This window comes from Anomaloglossus baeobatrachus, chromosome 7 (assembly GCF_048569485.1).
Source record: "Anomaloglossus baeobatrachus isolate aAnoBae1 chromosome 7, aAnoBae1.hap1, whole genome shotgun sequence".
Taxonomy (NCBI): domain Eukaryota; kingdom Metazoa; phylum Chordata; class Amphibia; order Anura; family Aromobatidae; genus Anomaloglossus; species Anomaloglossus baeobatrachus.
This window is the reverse complement of record NC_134359.1, coordinates 77,058,930-77,079,633: the sequence shown is the minus strand read 5'-3', so window position 1 is coordinate 77,079,633 and position 20,704 is coordinate 77,058,930. Positions and strand designations below refer to the sequence as shown.

Below are 20,704 nucleotides of genomic sequence, written 5' to 3'. Positions count from 1 at the left end.
AAATCAGCATTCGGGGGCGGCGTAAATATGATGGAGGAACAGCAACGGACCCCAGGCAGCCCGCCCACATGGAAAATTTAAGAAATTTACATACGAAAAGGTACCAGTTTACAAAGTGTTTATTTTGGGATAAAAGGTGCCACAAAAACTATAGGAAGCTTCCTAGAATGCAGCCCAGGAGCTGCAGAGGGGGGAACTTTTAGCTTTATAGCTAAATTTCTGATGACAGGTTCCCTTTAAATAGTAACAATGGAAAAAAAAGCTTTTTGTGTAGGGGCAATTATTGAATAAAGAGTGCTCTACCGCATTATTTTGGTGCCTGGTTTGACCAAGCAGAAAGCACAAGGTTTTTCTTCCACCTTTCTTTTATTCACCTTGGTCCCATTCCCTATCCAAATATAGTTCATCTCATCTGGAGTGGAAAGTCTGGCACAGGTTCTTCATCTCATCTGGAGTGGAAAGTCTGGCACAGGTTCTTAACATCCAATAGCAAAAAGAGAATGGAACCTACTAAAGCTGAACCAGCACCACGATTTACCTTCATGGGAGATTCTTTTGCTGTAATATGATCTTTGTAGTATTTTTCTTTCAACTTATAAGTTCATCTTTGTGTAGATAAAGCCTGGGTCTATAACAGCTTGATTGTACTTGTTTTCTATAGCTATTACTCAGCTCTTACATCTGTCATTTCCATGTAGAGTAAAATGAAGCTATAAAATCACACTTATACTTATGGGGCTTATATTTATATTGTACACTTGGAATGACAGATTTGCTTTATTCCCATTTATTGTACATTTTAGTTCAGATAGTATGGAATATTTATTAATTTTAGAAATTTAGCAATAGTAAGTACCAGGATGACTAGTGAGCACCCCAGGAAGTTGTGACATCAAGGTGTCTAATGCTGTTATCCAAATGCAGCTATCATAAACCGTGATTTTCTTGGCTGTGAAAAATAAGGTCATGTGACCGTAGCCTAAAGCATACCACTTGTTTGGATTAAACAAATACCGTATTTTTTGGATTATAATACTCATTTTTTCCCAAAAAATTGGGGGAAAAATTGGGGGGTGTCCTATAATCTGGATATAGCTTACCAGGAGCGCAGGAGGCAGGAAAGCAGCTAAAGGGCGGCAGTGGCGGCACGAGTGGGGTAATGCTGTGGGCCCGTGGTTGAGAGGAGTAGGTGTTGCGGCGGTGCAATGCGGGTACCATTGATCTCCGAGTAGTGGGCATGATTGGCTTCAGGAAAATGTCTGTAGAGGCAGCGCAGGTGAAGATTGAGATCTTTGAGAGCTGAGATCTCAATCTACACATGCACTCCCGCAGCCATTTATCTGCAGTCCATCGCATCGGAAGCAGTGCATGAGCAGACTGAGATCTCATCTCCGAGACCTCAGCCTGCACATGCACTGCCTCTGTCCGCAACTATTTTCCTGAGGCCCATAGCGTCCACTTCCCAAAGATCAATGGTGCCCGCATTGCACCCCTGCGACATCCCCTCCCCCAAGCCCCGGACCCTTGTGCCGCTGTCGTCCTTTAGCGACCCTGCTTCCTGTGACCCGCTGCACCACTGCCACACTCTCCCCCTTCCGGTGAGCTATATCCGGATTATAAAACAGACTCAAGAATATAAGAAAAACCCCTTTTTTAACATTAAAAATTTTTTTTTTTCTATTTACTTCTAAATTTGGCTTGCGTTTTATAATGTGGAGCATTTTATAATAAAAAAATACGGTACATTATTTCATACAATAAGAAATCTCTGCAGGGAATACATGTTTTCAGTGTCTTCCCTGCAATCCTTCAACAGGACGCAGACTTGTTTTAGACTGCATTCAGCTTGAACGGTTCTTCATATGAAAGTTTGATCACTTGTTTCCCTTTGCTGAAAATATAGTTTAATTGTCATATACCTATTTAAACTTTTAGCAGCTGCCATTAGAGATGGGCAGACACGCAGATACCCAAGATTGGCGGGTCCAACTGGGGTTTAAAAAAAAACCCGGTTTGGGCTCGGAATTGATCCATATAAGTCTATGGGGACCAGAACCCAGTGCTTTAAAATGGTGGTAGAAGGGATAGGAGGATTGGAGCAAGCACCTTAATGTTATACTTACTGAGTCTCCCACGTGGCTCTCACACTACGTCCGAGGCCACTCATTATCATCCATGCATATGCACTGCTTCCCTAGCCCACCAGCAGTCCCTGGATCTCTGGTTGCAGTCAGACACGCCTCCAACCTGTGTGACAACGTGTCTATTTGCTTTCAATCTGAGGCGATCTGTGTTCATCTCTATTGCTGTAAAAATGGACCCTCCCCATTACATTATGTAGGGCTTAGTGGCACCTGATAGCTGTTATTATTAACCTCTTATTACCCCAATTGCCATCACACCAGGGCAATTGGGATAAGATGGCTAAAGTTTTTGGATTGCCACATCTAATGGATGCGAGAAACCTGGGCAGCTGCAGGCTGGTATTTTTAGGTTAGCGGGCCCAACAACCATGGGCCTCCCCAGCCTCAGAATACCAGTTCCCAGCTGTCAGCTTTCTCATGGCTGGGTATCAAAATTGGGGGGGACCACACGCAATTTTTTTTCTTAAAAAAATGTTTATTTAAATATTTAAAAAAAAAAAGCCACATGCGATTCCTGTTATTTTCATAGACAGCCAAGATAACGGACACGGCTGGGGGCTTCAGCCTGTAGCCATATGCTTTATTATGGGTGAGTATCATGACATGGGGGGCCATATGCCAATTTTTTATTTATTTATTTTTACACACACACAGCATCTCTGCTTCAAAAGCAGTCAGACACGCTGTGGGGGTGCGTCTGACTGCAACCAATCAAAAACGCTGGGACTGCCAGTGGACAGGGAAAGCAGTGCATATGCCTGAAGACAAATAGCTACTCTGGAAGAAGAGTAAGTGGCCCCAGAAGCAGTGTACAGCCAATAAGTACAAAGCGCTTGCTTTATTCTTATTTTCTTTGAATTGTTCTTTTTATTACCCGGGTAGCCGGACCCGAATTGCTACTCAGAGTTCCCTGAGAACTCCAGGCCTGGGGTCGGTGCTCGAATTCTTCTGAACCTGTGCGGATCCGGACTTTTACAGTCTGGGTTTACCCATCACTAACTGCCACCTATTAAATGCACTCAGTTACTACTACTACTCCATAAAAAAGTGAGACACAATATGACAGGAGAACATTTTATTGTTTTTACAGCAGGATATTCCAGGACAAACAAAGGATGGTCTCCCAATCCTTAGATCGCTGTATCACTTGACAACAAATGGTTGTGAGGGTGAGGTCTCCTCGTTAGATGTACAAAAATACATTTCTATGTAACCAACCTTTAGCCCCATTACATCCCCTGCCACAGGTTTAAAGTTCAGGACACCATGACACGTGACCTGCAGTTAGCACCGCATGAATGTGACGCTGATCACGTCTGAGCATGACACAAGGAGTTGTGCACACCCAAGAATGTTTTCCTGTTACGACACAAAAAATTCCAATTTTAGAAACATTACCCTGCACTTAAATGTAGACGTATTTGTACGCTTCCCAACCCCTATGTCTTATGTTCACCAATTAGTGTATGTTCCTATTCACAAAATGACCCCCTTTTTGTTGACGTCTGTATGTCAGTGTATGTATCGGTGTGTGCTTGTGTGAAATTTTCACGATTCATCGAGAAATGAGAATATGTTTGCATGTTTCTGGGAATTTCGATTTATAAAGAACCACAGTTATTAAAGACATCTATTAATAAATCGTGATAGATATTTGGAGAGATCAGCATGGGGCCAATTTACCAGTACACAAAGCTCATAAGACATTGACATTTTCTATAACAGAAAAAATATCAATCTCGAGAGATATTATGTACTGGTAAAGTGGGACATGTACAAAGATCCATTTTTTTTCTCATTTCTTGATAAATCTAACCTTGTTTTTAACAAACCCAATGAACAAATCTGTCCATAAATGCATTTTCAGTGAGTTTTCCATAATCACTCTCTTTAAAGATGGCTGCTCCCTCTCCTAAACTAAGTTTCCTTAGCACCGGCATATCGAGGTCTGATCCAACAGACACCAAAGTAGACACAATGTTATGCTTTTTCATGGAGGTCAAAGACTCATCCAGATCTTCTTGACCTGTAACGCCATCGGTGATTAGAACAAACGAAGTTTCTGCAAATTTCCTTGCACCTCTGGTGCGGTCCTCAAGGATACTACTGATGGCAAAATTAATGGCTTTTCCAATATTCGAGGATGAGTCATAGTAAGTAAGACGGGATAGACCTTGGTAAATTTCTGTTAGATTATATGTAAGTGGGAATGCCACCGCTTGCTCATCCTTTCCACCATATTGCAATAGGGCCACACGAGCATTGTTAGCGTCATCAGCACTCTTTGACAGAGAAAGACGTCTCGATACCTCCTCCACAAATGTTGCTGCATGTCGGAAGTTTTGCTTTCCCATACGTTCAGAGCTATCCAAAAGGAAGACGAGATCCACTGGGCGCTGAGTGCACTGTGCAACTGCAAGTTCTGCGGGAAAAAGGTGTATATATGCTATGTATACAGCTGACATACTATATATAATAAACTCGCATGCATGGATATAGTTCACTTGTGTAATTTTGGCTGTTTACTAACAAATCACATTTACTATTTCTCTCCTAATAAATATTTTTTAATGAATATTTTACGAGTATAGAAAAAAAATGTGAAAGGGAGGAGAGGTAATAATCTTCTATTACAAAACTTATTTTTTTTTGGGGGGGGGGAAAGCCCCAAAAAAATCTACATCGGCAGAGCAGACAGAAAAATCCACTATTAAAGGGCTGCAAAAGATCCATAGAAAATATGTCCCCAGCACTGCCCACAGGGGATTTGCAAAGTCAGCAGTCACTCCTGGGCCCAGATGTTGACACATCAATATTAGAAATGGCATATGTAAGGTACATTTATGGTTTATGGACTTAATGTGAAGATAATGCTCTACCAAGGAATATCAAACAATCTATGGTATATTGTGAACACAGCATATAAAGCCACTGCAATGATAGGTTAGTAGTGCTTGTAGATATCAGTTTAATGGAAACCTTTTGGTGATCTGACTTTTTAAACAGGTTGTCCACTACTGTAAAGGGAACCTGTCAGGTGCAATATGCACCCAGAACCACGAGCAGTTCTGGGTGTATATTACTAATCCCTGCCTAACTGTCCCAGCTTATACCAGCATACATAAAGAGATCATTAGAAAAAGTATTTCTAAAGATCCTTTATGATATGCTAATGAGTGCAGGGACTAGTCGCAAGGGCATTAGTTCCTGTGCTGATTCCACCCTCTTAGCATGTCAGTACACCCACAGAAGCTATGCTATTCAATGCAAGCGTCATCAGCGGTTACGCACATACCTGTGTCTGTTCTCAGCATTTCAGAATGCTGGGCTTAGGCTCAGTGCACATAATCAGAAGTCCCACCACTTCTAGTCATGCGCACTATGAAGCCAAGTGTACGCGTCCCAGCTTCAGAGAGGTCTAGTGTGCATGACCAGAAGTGTCAGGGACTTCTGATGATGCGCACTTAGCCTAAAGCCGTCCAATATGCACCCGGAACCACGAGCAGTGCTGTGTGCATATTTCTCCCAGCCTATAGTAGCATACATAAAGAGATCTTTAGAAAAAGTACTTTTAAAGATGCTTTATAATATGCTAATGAGTGCAGGGACTAGTCGCAAGGGCATTAGTTTCCCTGACTAGTCCTCCCTCTTAGCATGTTAGCACGCCCCTATAGGAATGCTAACGTGCTATTCAATGCCCAGCATCAATTGACAGTGACGCACGTACCTGTGTCCACTGTCACCACTCATGACGCTAGGTTTAGGCTTAGTGCGCATGATCAGAAGTCCCGGAACTACTGGTCATGCAAACTAGACCTCTCTGGAGCCAGGACGTGTATACCCGGCTTCATCGTGTGCATGACCGGAAATGCTGTAACTTTTGATCATGCGCACTGACCCTAAACCCGGCATCTGAGGCGGTAACAACGGACACAAGCATGCACATCACCGCTGATGACGCTGGGCAATGGACATTGAATAGCATGTTAGCACGCTCCTATGGGTGTGCTAACATGCTAAGAGGGCAGACTAGTTGGGGGAACTAAAGTCCTTGTGACTGGTCCCTACGCTCATTAGCATATCATAAAGTATCTTTAGAAATACTTTTTCTAAAGATCTCTATATGTATGTACGTGTTCTATATGTATGCTACTGTAGCCTGGGACTGTTCGGCAGGTATTAGAAATATACACACAAAAATGCTCGTGGTTTTGGGTGTATATTGCACCTGATAGGTTCCCTTTAATAATACAATATAACAAGTGGCATTCAGACTGCAATAGTTTACTGTGTCACATCCCAACTGTGCAAGCAGAAAAATATTTCTATTTTCCATTAATTTGATCTGCTCTAATTGTAATATATATATATACAGATGTAACAAAAAAGACAATCATGGCTGTATGAATGCCATCTTACTGTGTATGTTGCAGTTAGCACATTTTCTTATCTTTGGACACATTCTCACAAGATCACATATAAACATTTATACATTTCATCAAGCAGTGAGATGCAGACATAATGAGAAAAGTAAAAAAAAAAGAAAGTGGGATAGATAATGGAGAACAAGGGTTTTTTTTAAAGATGATCTCATAGCAACCTATAGAAAACAATTAGCCAAACAAACCTTTTTTAAGCTTTTTTTTAACTCTGAAGTTGTTTTCTCATGTATGATGTCCAAACTTAGCAATATGGACATCTCAGAAGGTTCATCATCTGTTGTGACCTCGTTCTACAACCTAGAGATGGGAGCGGCCAATGCAAGCACTACATGGCGGACTGCTTTTTTGACTTGGCAGTGTAATGTACTAAAATGCTAACTGTGCACAAAAATACCACATTTCTACAGGGGACAGGCTAAGGCTGGTGAAACGTATAGCTAGATGTAAAGTTTCCCACTAACAGCAGCTATTCTTTGAATGTAGTTAAATCCTGAATCTTGAGATCTTTAGTGTTGTTTTCAGGGTTCTAGAACTTTATAACTGAATTAGTTGCTTCTTTTTTTTTCATAGCTAAAACATTGAGTTCAAAGACCTTACAAATAAAAAAATTAATTTCTTAGTTTTAGGCCCTACAATGATTACTTTGAAGGAGGGAGATTGGTAGATTAGGGCATCTTGTATTATAACTGATATTTAAAACTTCTAAGGGGTACTTTGCACGTTGCGACATCGCAGGTGCGATGTCGGTGGGGTCATGTCGAAAGTGACGCACTTCCGTGCGTCGCTCCCGACATCGTAGTGTGTAAATCCTAGATGATACGATTAACGAGCGCAAAAGCGTTGTAATCGTATCATCGGTGCAGGGTCGGGGAAAACCATAATTAAGCTGCAGCAACGGTACGATGTTGTTCCTCGCTCCTGCAGCAGCACACATCGCTGTGTGTAAAGCCGCAGGAGCGAGGAACATCACCTTACCTGCCTCCAGCAGCTCACGCCGACTATGCGGAAGGAAGGAGGTGGGCGGGATGTTTACGTCCCGCTCAGCTCCACCCCTCCGCTTCTATTGGTCGCCTGCCGTGTGACGTCACTGTGACGCCGCAGGACCCGCAACCTTAATAAGGAGGCAGATCGCCGGCCAGAGCGACGTCTCAGGGGAGGTGAGTGCGTGTGAAGCTGCCGTTGCGATAATATTCGCTATGGCAGCTATCACTAGATATCGCACCTGCGACGGGGGCCGGGAACTATCGCTGCAGCGTCGGTAACATATTGTTACCGATGTCGCAGCATGCAAAGTACCCCTAAGTGTAGTTAAAGAGGACCTTTCAAAAGTTTGTGCATGTTAAACTGGCCATGGAATAATGGCTGCAGAGCTGAGTCTTATTTTTTTCTTTTCATTTTTACATTGCTGACATATTAACTTGTATAGTTTAGGTCATAATTTATGCTAAAGTTTAACTGGGCATTACCAGAGATTTTTCCTGGGGTGTGTATTCCTTCTCCTGCATGAGTTTGACCAAGCATTAGCTGACAGCGTCACTTATCTCTGCAGCTGTAGAGATTGAACAGAGCAGACAAACACTTCCAGATCTCATCTGATGGCAGTCAGTGTGGAAGGAGATTGAGAGCTGTTAGTGCTGATATTAAATCTATAAGTGGTTGTAATGATACATAAAGCTAAGTTCATTAATAATGTCCTTTAATCATCAGTTATAACAGATCCTGCAGAGATCTGTTGGCAAAAATGTTGTGCAAACACAACTTTTTCTCCCCCATTCTTAAATAAGTGATGTCCATTTTTTAACATGATAGTCCATGGAGAATGCCTCCATTAATGGATTGCTATTTAGTCATCCGTTATTCTTGCATGTGTAACAGATCCGCTTTTTTGCTACAGAATCCATTTCAAATGGGAGATAAATAGCAATAAATTAATCTATAGACTACCATGTTAAAAAAAGGATCCGGCAGAAATCTTTTTGCCAATGGATCTCTGCAGGATCTGTTCTAACAAATGATTACAGGAAATGTGAACTCAGACTAAGCTCTGCTCTAGCTCTGCATAAATCCATGAGGAGAGGAGGGCGTGTTCTTTTGTCTTCTGCATGACGCTGTTTGCTTATGATTGGTCAAGCTCAAACAGGGGAATAAGTACACACCCACAAATCTCCTGTAATGCCCAATTGAACTATAATATAAATAATAACCTAAAAGTCACAAATTAATATCTCCGTAACAGACAGAATAATAAAATTAAACTATGTTTTACTCAGCTCTGCAGCCACTAGCCCATGATGTAGCCATTTTAAAACAATATAACTGGTGAAAGGTTCCCTTTAAGCATTAAGGAAGTGAGCACACATGTATTGGTTAAATAAATAACCTTTTCACTAAGCATTCATTTGTAAATAGATCACATTTTATGTATGTGTAGTAACATTACATAAAATATAATATACTGCTTATTTATTAATACTTTCTTCATGCCAGAGTCCTGTCTGGGATATAGCTCTATAGATCTATACTTTCTATGTACATCTACTTAATTATCAAGTTTACACCAAGAGCACTCATAAATCTCTTTATATATATATACACTTGTTAAACCTGTAACAGGTGCATGCTGCCTTTATGACAAATGTGGAATAAGAACATCACTTTAGCAAAGTCCGGTCAGTGCATAGGCATCGCCTACAATGTCTGTATGAACCCTTCTAAAAGCATCAACAAACAGCCCGGTCCAGTTCTGCCTCTCGTCTCCGCTGGAGAATTTGGCTCGCTCGGCTGTATAAACCATCATAGCAATGAGCTGGGAGTGTGTTGTGGGCTCGGAACTCGCCTTCTGAGACTCAAGGTATTCAGCAATTTGAGGTACGGTTTTAGGAAAGATGACCTCCACACCCTCTTCACTTTGGTCGTAATTAACGATAGTTTCGGGGTTATGTCCTCTCCCACCTGCAAGTGAGGGCCAGAAGGACAGGGTCAGGGTTCTCTTTACCCTGAGACAATAAACATTAAATTGTTTATAGATATTAGGAAATCTTTTTTTGCCCTTCCTAGTTTTATAATCTTTAACCACTAGATTTTAGTGTTTGTTTTTGCCTATCCAAACTGTGCAGGTCAGGGAAGTATCAGTAATATCAGAAATGGTAGGGAAAAAGCTGGAAATGTTAGAAACAGATGCAGCAAGCAAAATAGCAAAATCCTAAGCAGACCCTGCCATTTTCTGGCTATATCATAGATTTTGTGCTCTCAGGAAAGTGGTAAAGGCCTTGTGCTAACATACGGTAAGAAGACGTCTTATCTTATCTCACATATAGAGGAGATACTGTACGTAATTTTGTTATTCGCTAAATGATGCCTTACAACTTGGAATTTGTTATGGACAATACGAGTGAATCCTAACTGTAGGGGTGATTTTACATGACAATATACAAAGAACTGTCATAAAGGACTGTCATCTACAGTATATACAATTTTGTATTGCAGATATGATGGAAGAATCATATGAATGGGGTTTGCCTAAAATGTCAGGACCTTGAAATATATTTGCTGGTTAGTTGTTCATTACATGGCTTGCCAACTTTCAACTAACTTTAGCACACAGGCTCAAACTGAGCCTTACCTCCCCTGGCCTTGTGATGCCTCTCCAATGCTGCCCTGATCTTTGTTGATTGGATGCAGTGGTGACAAAGGCTCTGCCGAAATGTACGTTGAGACTGGACTGGAGCCATTCCAGCAGGAGGAGATGTCTACAGGTCAGTTATACCTATTATACAGTGTGATATATTTATATTCTCTACAACTACTTCCATTCCCCTATATTTTAGCCACTTACTATTGTTTGAGCTTTATTACCTCGGTCACTAAGTGGGATATGGATGTGGTTTGTAAATTTTTTTATAGATTGGTATCATACAGTGTTATTTTCCTTTCTCCTCCTGCTGTTTTGTGCTGTCACCTTGTGTACCTTCTGGTTATTACACCCTTGTTTTAATGAATTCACAATAAAGCTTATTCATTTTATTTTCTGCTCCTTGGTTCTTTTGCTTGTGAGTTGGTTTGATTATTTAGTATGAACCATTCTAGCCATATTTATTTTTGAGTAAAGGTGGTGGAAAATGCATTTTCTTTTTGCACGTAATATAGACATCTTTTTTACCTTTCCCCCCTTTTTCTCTGTAAATTTGGTTAAGCTTTGGTAATTAATCACTAAACTCAGCAGCTCAGCATTTGTAGGAGTCATGAACCGCTGATCCCAGTGATTGGCTGTAACACTGGTGACGAGATGTTATAGCTGCAGCCAAAACGTGTAAGCAAAACTCAGTTTAACTGAAAAACTATCAGCTCATCCATGGAGCTGCTGTATTATTTTTTTGTGTATATATATATATATATATATATATTATGTATATTATCATATTGGTTAGTTTGACTTTCGATAGAAGAATGTATCAAGGGTCAATCTGTAAAAGGCAATTAATTGTAGGTGTGTCCAAGACCCTATCCTAATACGCAGTAGTAGTAATAATAATAATATTAGTAAATATCTCCAATTAAAAATGCAGTTCTTCTGATTTCCTCTCTCTCTTGCCTCATGTTCAGGGCATTGAAGGACCTTAGGTATCCATAGTTACGACCACGCATATAGTCATAGTTAGTTAGGTTCTCGTGGTCATAACTATGGATACCTATGGTCCTGCAATGCCCTGAACATGAAGTATTTGCTAATATTCTTATTATTACACCTACTAAATATTTGGATAGGATCTTGGAGATGGGAAAACCCCTTAAACTGGATTTTCAGAACCTCCTTGCTGGATTGCTGCACCTTTTTTTAAAGTTCAGTTTTGGTTTGTTTTTTTTACACATCAATGCCTATAGCTAAAATTATTTGATAAGGGACAACCCAGTTAATGGCCGTTTTAGTGTTAGCGGTCATGTAGATATACAACTGCTACTGTATATATTAAATTCATACCTATCACATATTGCAGCAAAGCAAAGAAATGTAAGAAGCCAAGCTAAAATGTGAAGTATGAACACAGGACATGAGACAATGGCTGACACATATACACACACAAGAACATGTACATTCAGGATCAACTGCTGCTAAAATTAAAAAGATCAACGTAAAATGTATTACCTGCTTGACACGGCAGATCCGGACATACAGTTTTGGGGTCTATATAAAAGACAAGATGAAGGAGTAAAATGGTCACTGCGATTTCAACAAACAATAGTATAAGTAAATCTAAGGGGTACTTTGCACGTTGCGACATCGCTAGCATCGGCTAGCGATGTCGAGCACGAGAGTCCCCGCCCCCGTCGCACATGTGATAGCTGCCGTAGCGAACATTATCGCTACAGGAGCTTCACTTGCACTTACCTGCCCTGCGACGTTGCTCTGGCCGGCAATCAGCCTCCTTCCTAATGGGGCGGGTCGTGCGGCGTCACAGCGACGTCACACGGCAGGCGGCCAATAGAAGCGGAGGGGCGGAGATGAGTGGGACGTAAACATCCTGCCCACCTCCTTCCTTCCGCATAGCCGGTGGAGGCAGGTAAGGAGATGTTCCTCGCTCTTGCGGCTTCACACGCAGCGACATTGGTGCGACATTATGAAAATGACCGACGCTACACAGATCACTGATTTTCAACACTTTTGCGATCGATTATTGGCGCATCTAGGCTTTACACGTTGCGACGTTGTTACTGGTGCCGGATGTGCGTCACTTTCGATTTGACCCCGACGATATTGCAGTACCGATGTCGCAGCGTCCAAAGTACCCCTAAGACATTTGTAATACATCTTATCTACTTGTGAGACATTTATTCTTCCCCCTGCTCCTGCCTTCTGAACTCATCATTCCCTCTGGAAAACTGATCAAATCCATCATGGTCACAGTAAGGGTATGATTACGTTTTTGCCAAGTTTTCTTTCTGGGGTTTTTTTCCAGGGTGGAAAAAAAACCACAAAACGTTACTGTCCCAGTAATCTGAGTACTATTCCGAAACCTCAACGACATGTTGCTTATTTTTTACATGCAGCGTGTCAATTATTTAAGTGTTTTCGAAGCGTTTTTCACTCATAAATGAAGCAAATCTGCAGCAAAAATGTAGCAACAATGTGGCTAAACACCGCGTTCTTCCCGCCAGACACCAGTATCTTCAGCAGATTTGTAACTATTGAATGTGTATACATGCCGTAAAGGTCCTATACACATTAGACTAATGTCGGCTTAACCCACCAATATCAATGGGCTCAGGTGATGGTCTATCCGCAGATCGCGTTGTTCTCTCTTAGATAATCCGCCGGCTGACGTTTCAGCTGGTGACGTTCTCATAGAGAACACAGTAGGGCTCAGCTGAGTGATTGCTCCCAAGAAGTCACACGATCAGCCAAATAATCTAATGTGTACGGCCATCTAATATGTATACGGCCAGCCTAAAACAGACTGCCAGCTCACTGCAGTGTCAGATTACAGCTGCCTAATGAAGACTATAGAAAATGGAGCAGTGAGGAGTCATAAAACAGTTAGAAAGATCCAATTACCCATTTACTACTCTCTAGCAAGTGTTTTATCTCAACCCAGGGCAGAATTCACAATTACACAGCGCAATGCTGCTGTTGTCATGATCCATGCTGGTATCTGCTTTGGCAGTGTTCCAGCCCCAGCCTAATCATGTCAAGAGTTAACTTCCCTCTGCCTCATTCCTGTTCCCAGGACGCTATTTCTGGCCACTCCTCCCTTTGTGCCATGCCAGTTATATTCTATGCCTTTGATGTGTGTAGCTGGCTCTGGTGAGGTCCTGATCTGTCCCACCGCATTTCTCTGATCCCCTAGCTGTTACTGTTTAAGTCCTCCCAGCTCATCCCTCCTATCTTATCTCCTTGTCTTGTGTACTTTGACTTCCTGGTATCGACTTAAGGTGGTGTCACACACAGCGACGACGACACCATTTTCTGTGACGTTGCAGGGATGTCCCGTCGCTGTCGCTGTGTGTGACATCCAGCAATGAGCTGGCCCCTGCTGTGAGGTTGTTGCTCGTTGCTGAATGTCCTGCTTCATTTTTTCATCGTCGCTCTCCCGCTGTGAAGCACACATCGCTGTGTGTGACAGTGAGAGAGCGACGAAATGAAGCGATCAGGGAGCAGGAGCCGGCGTCTGGCAGCTGCGGAAAGCTGTAACCACTGTAAACATCGGGTAACCAAGGGAAGACCTTTCCCTGGTTACCCGATATTTACCTTCGTTACCAGCCTCCGCCGCTCTTGCTGCTAGTGCCGGCTCCTGCTCTGTGCACATGTAGCTGCAGTACGCATCGGGTAATTAACCCGATGTGTACTGTAGCTAGGAGAGCAAGGAGCCAGCGCTAAGCAGTGTGCGCGGCTCCCTGCTCTCTGCACTGTGACATGTAGCTGCAGTACACATCGGGTTAATTAACCCGATGTGTACTGTAGCTAGGAGAGCAAGGAGCCAGTGCTAAGCAGTGTGCGCGGCTCCCTGCTCTCTGCACATGTAGCGACGTTATGATCGCTGCTGCGTCGCTGTGTTTGACAGCTAAGCAGCGATCATAACAGCGTCTTACAAGGTTGCTGTTACGTCACAGAAAATGGTGACGTAACAGCGATGTCGTTGTCGCTGTCGCTATGTGTGAACCCAGCTTTATGCTCTGGCCCCGACCTGATTCTGTCTCTCCCCTCTGACACCTCCATTACTGACAGGCTCTTGACCCCGTTCCTTGGTTCTGACTACGTGTTTGATTGCTCCTCTGTACTTTGTTTGACCTGTAGTATCTGTCCCGGCTTGTCTGACTATTCTATTGCCACCTTGTGGTGACTGCACTGTACTACTCCTGGGCAGGTTTATTCTGCTCTTTCTCCACTCTGCTGACATCTAGTGGAGTTTGTATTGTGCTTCCTTAGAACACCCAGTAGTACAGCGTGACAGCTGTATAAAGTTCTACAAAGAGTCAGGAAAGCAGGAAACCCTCATTTCTCTGAGCATTTTGCATGGGAGACATCTCAACAGCTGGTCTCCCCTTTTCTGTTTTAAGTATATATTTTTACACATATAAAAGTAAACTAACTTCTAACACACATTTATGTACCTGGGCAAAGCAGTTTTTCCATGCTGTTAATAAACTCATCAGCCACAAGTTCAGAGAAAAGTTTCATCTTTTGGACTCGCTCCTTTTTGTCGCAGGCGATGGAAGTCAAGGTTTCAGGGTCATCTTCTTTATGAAACATATCACCAATACCAATAGCATTTACTGTGACACTGGGGTCACACAGTGATTTTAGACGATCATCTGGGTCTCTGGGATCGTGACGTCCATCAGTAATGACTACAGCAAAAACTTTAGCTTTGTCTCGTCTTGTCTCCTTGATCAGTTGGTTGTATGCAAACTGCAGAGCAGATGGGGTCCATGTTCCTCCAGCAATCCACTCAAGGCGCTTTACTGCTTCTTTGAAACTTGATAGAGAGTCAATGCGGGGATCATTTAGTTGAATCGCTTCAAATGTGCCTTCATGACTGTACTGAACAACACCAACTCGAGTGCCTACAAGGTAATATTTTTTTGTGATTATGATGCATTTTTAGTCAATGAATAAACAAATTGTAAAAAATATTTTTTAAAATATGGAAAGACCAATGAAAATGCTTTATGCAAAGGATTGTTGGAATGTACTGTGGAAGGCAGCAAAGGAAAATAATATTGTCACGGCTATTTTTTTGGTTTATGAGACAAGTGACAGATTCAGGGCTAGAAAGTCATTTCCATGCTGGACTCTTAATATTAAATGTGTTTCCTATCTTTTGGCAGTCTAGAGGGGGCTTTACATGAGACGATCTATCGTGCGATAGATCGTCGGGGTCACGGGCTGTCAGGGTCGGGCTGTGTGACACCTCCTAGAGACGCAGTATCGCTCACAAATCATGAGTCGTGTACTCGTCGCTAGGTTTCATAATATCATTTATGAAACATGGCGCCGGTTGTTCATCGTTTCCGTAGCATCACGCGTTGCTCCGTGTGACACCATGGGAACGATGAACATCACTTACCTGCATCCCGCGGCTCCCGCCGGCTATGTGGAAGGAAGGAGGTGGGCGGGATGTTTACATCCCGCTCATCTCCGCCCCTCCGCCTCTATTGGCCGGCCGCCGTGTGACGTCGCTGTGACGCCGAACATCCCTCTCACTCCAGGAAGTGGATGTTCGCCGCCCACAGCGACGTCGCACGGGAGGTAAGTACGTGTGACGGGGGTTTACGACTTTGTGCGCCACGGACAATCAATTGCCCATGACGCACAAACGACGGGGGCGGGTACGATCGATTGTGAAATCGCACAATCGGTCGTCCCGTTTAAAGCAGGCTTTAGGGTTAATGTCAGTTTTCCTTGCTAGCAGCCTTCTCATTATCTTTTCAGGTGCTTCCTGTTTTGGACCACTCTCTATATATACCCTTTACTCCCTATAGAGGGTGACGGTTATACTGAATCCACAGTCTGAGTCTTGGCCTGGAGGTAGAAGGAGCTGTTAGAACCCTTTCTGTTTGTAGTGATGTGGGCTGCAGTCCTGGTACCTGACTACAGCCAAAAAGTTAGAGTTTCTTCTTTGTTGACTTCTGATTGTCTTCCTTCCCCTGGTGTGGTGTTTTAGTGCAGCGGTGGGACTAGTGATCTTTACCTGCCCATTCACTAGCCAGGACTATTGTAGGGTCTCTCATGGCTTCAGGTTTCTGCTCGGCGACAGGTGAGAAACCTGTAAAGGGAGTGGCTAGGAGTGCAGGGTACAGTTGCAGGTAAGTGGAGGGGGTGTCAATTTTCCCTCTCACTAGCCCTAGGGCCCACCATTGTTAAAGTGCCCCCCAGTGTACCCCTTGTTTGTTGTGGTGAAACCCCTGTTTGTTGTGTGTTCTGCGTCATGCCAGACCTTCCCTAAGTCCGTGCGTGACATATATTAAGTAATATTTAATGTCCCTAATATCATTAATTCTTCTTGTTACTCCTGTTTTTAATTAACACCCCTATTATAATTTCACATGGCCGTAAAAGACTAATTAATGTAATTTAGCAGGCTACTTTGAGTGCACTAGAAACGTGTACAATATTAAAGCAAAAAAACTATATTCGAGCTTGAAAAAAGTTAACTGTATACAAAGCTCAGACAAAGATGGACGAATGCTGTTTTGTTTCTGCAAAATTATGTCTTGTACCTCAAAACATAACTTACCTGTATCAGCGTTTGGATCCTTAGCCATAGATCCAAGTTTGCTTACAACATTGATGACAAAGTTCTTCTCCAGAGTAAAGTTTGTATATCCAATACTCTCAGAGCTGTCAATAATAAAGACAATATCCAGGGCACCACACTGCTTCTCACAATCTGTAGGAGCAAGAAAGAGTGGTAGATCAATGAAACTGTGGGATATTAAAATACTTAATGTATAGGTACTTAATTACAGGCTACAAGAGCAGCAGTTAGCACTTGGAAAGGAAAGATATAGTTAAGTGATTAGCTAATCGAATTTGTCATTTCACAAAAACCTTGGAGTCTTCCAGATCCCAATTTTTTGGGGTTCGATACCCACAACTCCAATAAAAAAAAACAGCCACAAACTAACATTTTTGCTGGATTATCTGTAGGGATGGAATGGGATTAAAAAAAAAATGCTCATTTGTTCTAGTCAAGTTCATATTATCTTGCCAGCACATATTTCTTCGTACTTCTCAACTCATTTCAGGTCAGTCTTCTCTATAATCTTCTGTTCTTCAATATTCTAGCACTGACTACTTCCCGTATTCACGTGGGGCACGAATCCTCTCAATGACATGTATCACCCCATGGGGTCACATGGGGCAACCCAAATCACTGATGTGCATCGTAACCCATGTGAATATGTGAGCCTCGGTCAGTGCCAGAATATTGAAGAAGAGAAGATTGAGGAAAAGAAAATTATGTCCTAGGCAGAGAGTTGCAGGTGCAAGTGAGTACGGTATAAACTTGTATTTTTTTTCACCCCCTTCTCAGCCCTATCGTTATCACCCTTTTGGTTCTAGAGCATAATAAATGTAAATTTGGGACAAATTAGATTTGGACTTAAGTTGTATCCTTAGTTACAACTGCAGGTGAGTATAAACCTTTTTTTTTCACCCATTCCCAGCCCCATGGTTATCACACTTTTGGGGTCTAGAGAGATGTCAGATAAATACAGTAAATGTCAATCTGGGATAAATTAGATTTGGATAGAATGACCAAATCAAATCTGCTCGCTGATTTGAGTGAATCTGCACAAAATAAATTTTGGGGAGATTCAGTTGTGTCTAATGCACATTCTAGTTAAGCCAGTCACATGACTGTAATGTTAATAAATCATTTTGGATGAAAAGTAAATGAAAAAAAAAAGACGTTCACATGTTTTGGGTTGAAACAACGACCACAATGCACAGAATTGCATCACTTCATGAAGTGTGCAAGCCCCCCAGGGACAGCCAATTGCAGTCTTTGAATGGCTCTTCCGCAGAATATAACAATGTTCTCAGATGTAGTGTGATCAAAAACAGAAAAAAACAAAACAAAAACCCATCCTCCCTCCCACCGGAAATGCTCAGTTTATGTTTGGTGGAGACCCAAACAGGCAAATCATTGACTTTCCATAATGCTCGTTACTCACGTCAAGCTCGTCCAGGCTTCTGACCAGCTCAAATTGAGTAGTGAGCATTCCAGAATTTTAGTACTTGCCCATCACTAGAACTGACTGTGATGATTTAGCGTTTGACTGCTTGTATGGAGGTGAACTGTTCTTAATTAGGCCAGACATATGTATCCTATTGTTTGTTCAATCAAGTGAAGTTAACCATTGTCTCTTGCCAGACTGCTAGGAGCCTTATTGTTTATAAATGTGTATTGCCTCAGCCCATCTGACTGCATAGTTCAGAGGAAAATTATGCAGTCAGATTGAACTTGCGACCATTGAGAGAGCAGCCATCTTCACCAATCCTGTAAAAGAATTGAAAGCTATAAAAGTGCATTGCTCCTGTCATCAATGTATTTTTCTACAAGTCCCCAGCCAAGGAACTTCGGCTTCACCTGGGGAATCAAAGAACTGCTTCCTAAGCTTGCCACTATCCCTTCTCAGGGGGTGCAAACAAAAAGTGGGGTGCTGCTTGCTTGGATAGTTGACCCTGGAAGCCCCAAAGTCACAAAGACTCAAATCCATGGCGGGCCAACGGAAGGGTGAGATTCTGTTGCTTGTAGCATCTTGTGTTCTTGCTCTGAATGTACTATATGTTTTTGCCTTTTCATGAACCAATAAAGTCTTACCGATGTGTGGTTCCCTCACCCTGTGTTGTCTGAGTAGTGTTTTGCCCATGGGAAAGGAGTGTGAGCATTTAGTGGGATATGACCTGGTCCGTACAGTCTTTCTAAAGACATCCAGGCCAGCAGGCGAGACCACTCACTGACTCTCGTGTCTCCACACTGACCATCTTACTTTTTTTTGCAGTGAAGCAATTTTAAAGCAGATTTATTTTCACAAGTGGAAAAAAAAGTTTTGCCAAAGAATAACTAGAAAAGCTAGTGGTTGACATGGCCATGTATACCAAAGTAAACATTAAGGATTTGATATTTTTAAAATAAACTACAGGATATTGGTAATGGGAAGTTGTATGTTATATATTTTATAACTAACCGCAGCATCCACATGTCTCTCGAACATAATTCATGACATCACATTCCTAAGAAAGAAAAAAATCATTAATTGCAACTAGAACAAGCCACATACTGAGGATTTAACAATTTATTTTATCACATTGGTATATATGATTGTATGGAACCATATAGAAAAAAGTCCAGCGGCACACTGAATCTCCGGTAAAAAACTTTTCTTTTTTTATTAAATTAAGCGGTGCATATTACAAAGGAAATGAAGGAACCGGATGCAGGATGCCTCATGGACGACGGCCATTTCACATTAAACACGCTTCCACGGGTCCATTGGACCTGTGGAAGCGTCTTTAACGCGAAACGGGCGTCGTCCGTGAGGGGGCCTCCACCCAGTTCCTTCACTGCCTTTTTAATATGCACCGCTTAATTTAATAAAAAAAAGAAAAATTCTTTACCAGAGATTCAGTGTGCCACTGGAATTTTTTCTATATGGTTCCACACACCTGCAGCTATCTTGTTTCATCATCGAGCACCCAGGACCGGAGCCTTACTAAGGGAATACTTTTTCTAATCCACTCCTCTCCAGGATTGCAAACAGGTCGTACGGCGGTGGTGCAGAACCACATCTATATATTGCATATATATGATTGTAGTTTTAGTTTGTTGGATTGATACATATAAGTAAAGCATAAGTACTATTTTTCTTTTTGGAACTCCATATATACTCACTGTTAAAGCTGGGTCGCCAGAAGGGCCCAGGTCACCCTAAAATGAAAAGAAAAAAAGTCAAGCAATTTTCAAGTCAAAGGTTAAAAAAATAAGCAAGTGAACGATGTCCCATGCAAAAAAGCTTTTTCTCATTTTGTACGGCTATATAGCCCAGACCTTGTCCATTACGTCTATTATATACCTTCATATACATTAACACTCTCCACTTCATAGCCAGATATTACAAAATACAGCAGATATGTATGCTGGTGGCATGGGATATAGTAAGCTGAAGTTGGATATACACGTTCATATAAAAGATTAACTTAATACAGTATAGGATAATATGTAAGAGTAAAACTATACCGGAAGTCCAGGGCCTCCAGTTGGTCCACGTGGACCCGGTTCTCCAACAGGTCCTGGGTCACCCTGTAAAAGAGGAGCTCAAATTAAATAACTACATTATAAAGATTTTCCATATTACTGTATTACATTTCACTTTGTTTTAAATTGACAAATCAGAAACAACATAGTGAAATCAATATGGTATCAATACCTAGATCAATGGCTACTTACAGGCTCTCCTTTTACTCCTTTTGGTCCTGCTCCTCCTTTAAGACCAAAGTCTCCTCGTCCTCCCTGCAAAAAAATAAGAGGATAGGATATTTTTAAGCTTAATCAAATCAAGGGCAGCCATATTGCTACTGCAACTTATGCAGCCACACAAGTGCCAAAGAGTTACGGG

General features: G+C 42.0%; 1 protein-coding gene across 2 annotated transcripts in view; it reads right to left on the bottom strand.

Moving 5' to 3' along the window:
* Positions 1–3,204: 3,204 nt before the first annotated feature.
* COL6A2 (collagen type VI alpha 2 chain) overlaps positions 3,205–20,704 on the bottom strand; it is a 58,489-nt gene continuing 40,989 nt past the window's right edge. Inside the window, exons 21-28 of one of the 2 annotated variants that reach the window (XM_075317428.1) lie at positions 20,536–20,598; positions 20,326–20,388; positions 19,981–20,016; positions 19,277–19,322; positions 16,819–16,971; positions 14,693–15,145; positions 11,730–11,768; positions 3,205–4,566 (exon numbers count right to left, since the gene is read on the bottom strand). In XM_075317428.1, coding sequence (XP_075173543.1) covers positions 3,968–4,566; positions 11,730–11,768; positions 14,693–15,145; positions 16,819–16,971; positions 19,277–19,322; positions 19,981–20,016; positions 20,326–20,388; positions 20,536–20,598 — 1,452 coding nt within the window. In that variant the 3' untranslated portion in view covers positions 3,205–3,967. Of the gene's footprint in view, positions 4,567–6,253; positions 9,539–11,729; positions 11,769–14,692; positions 15,146–16,818; positions 16,972–19,276; positions 19,323–19,980; positions 20,017–20,325; positions 20,389–20,535; positions 20,599–20,704 lie in introns of those variants that run through there. The other variant, XM_075317429.1, reaches the window with a different exon arrangement.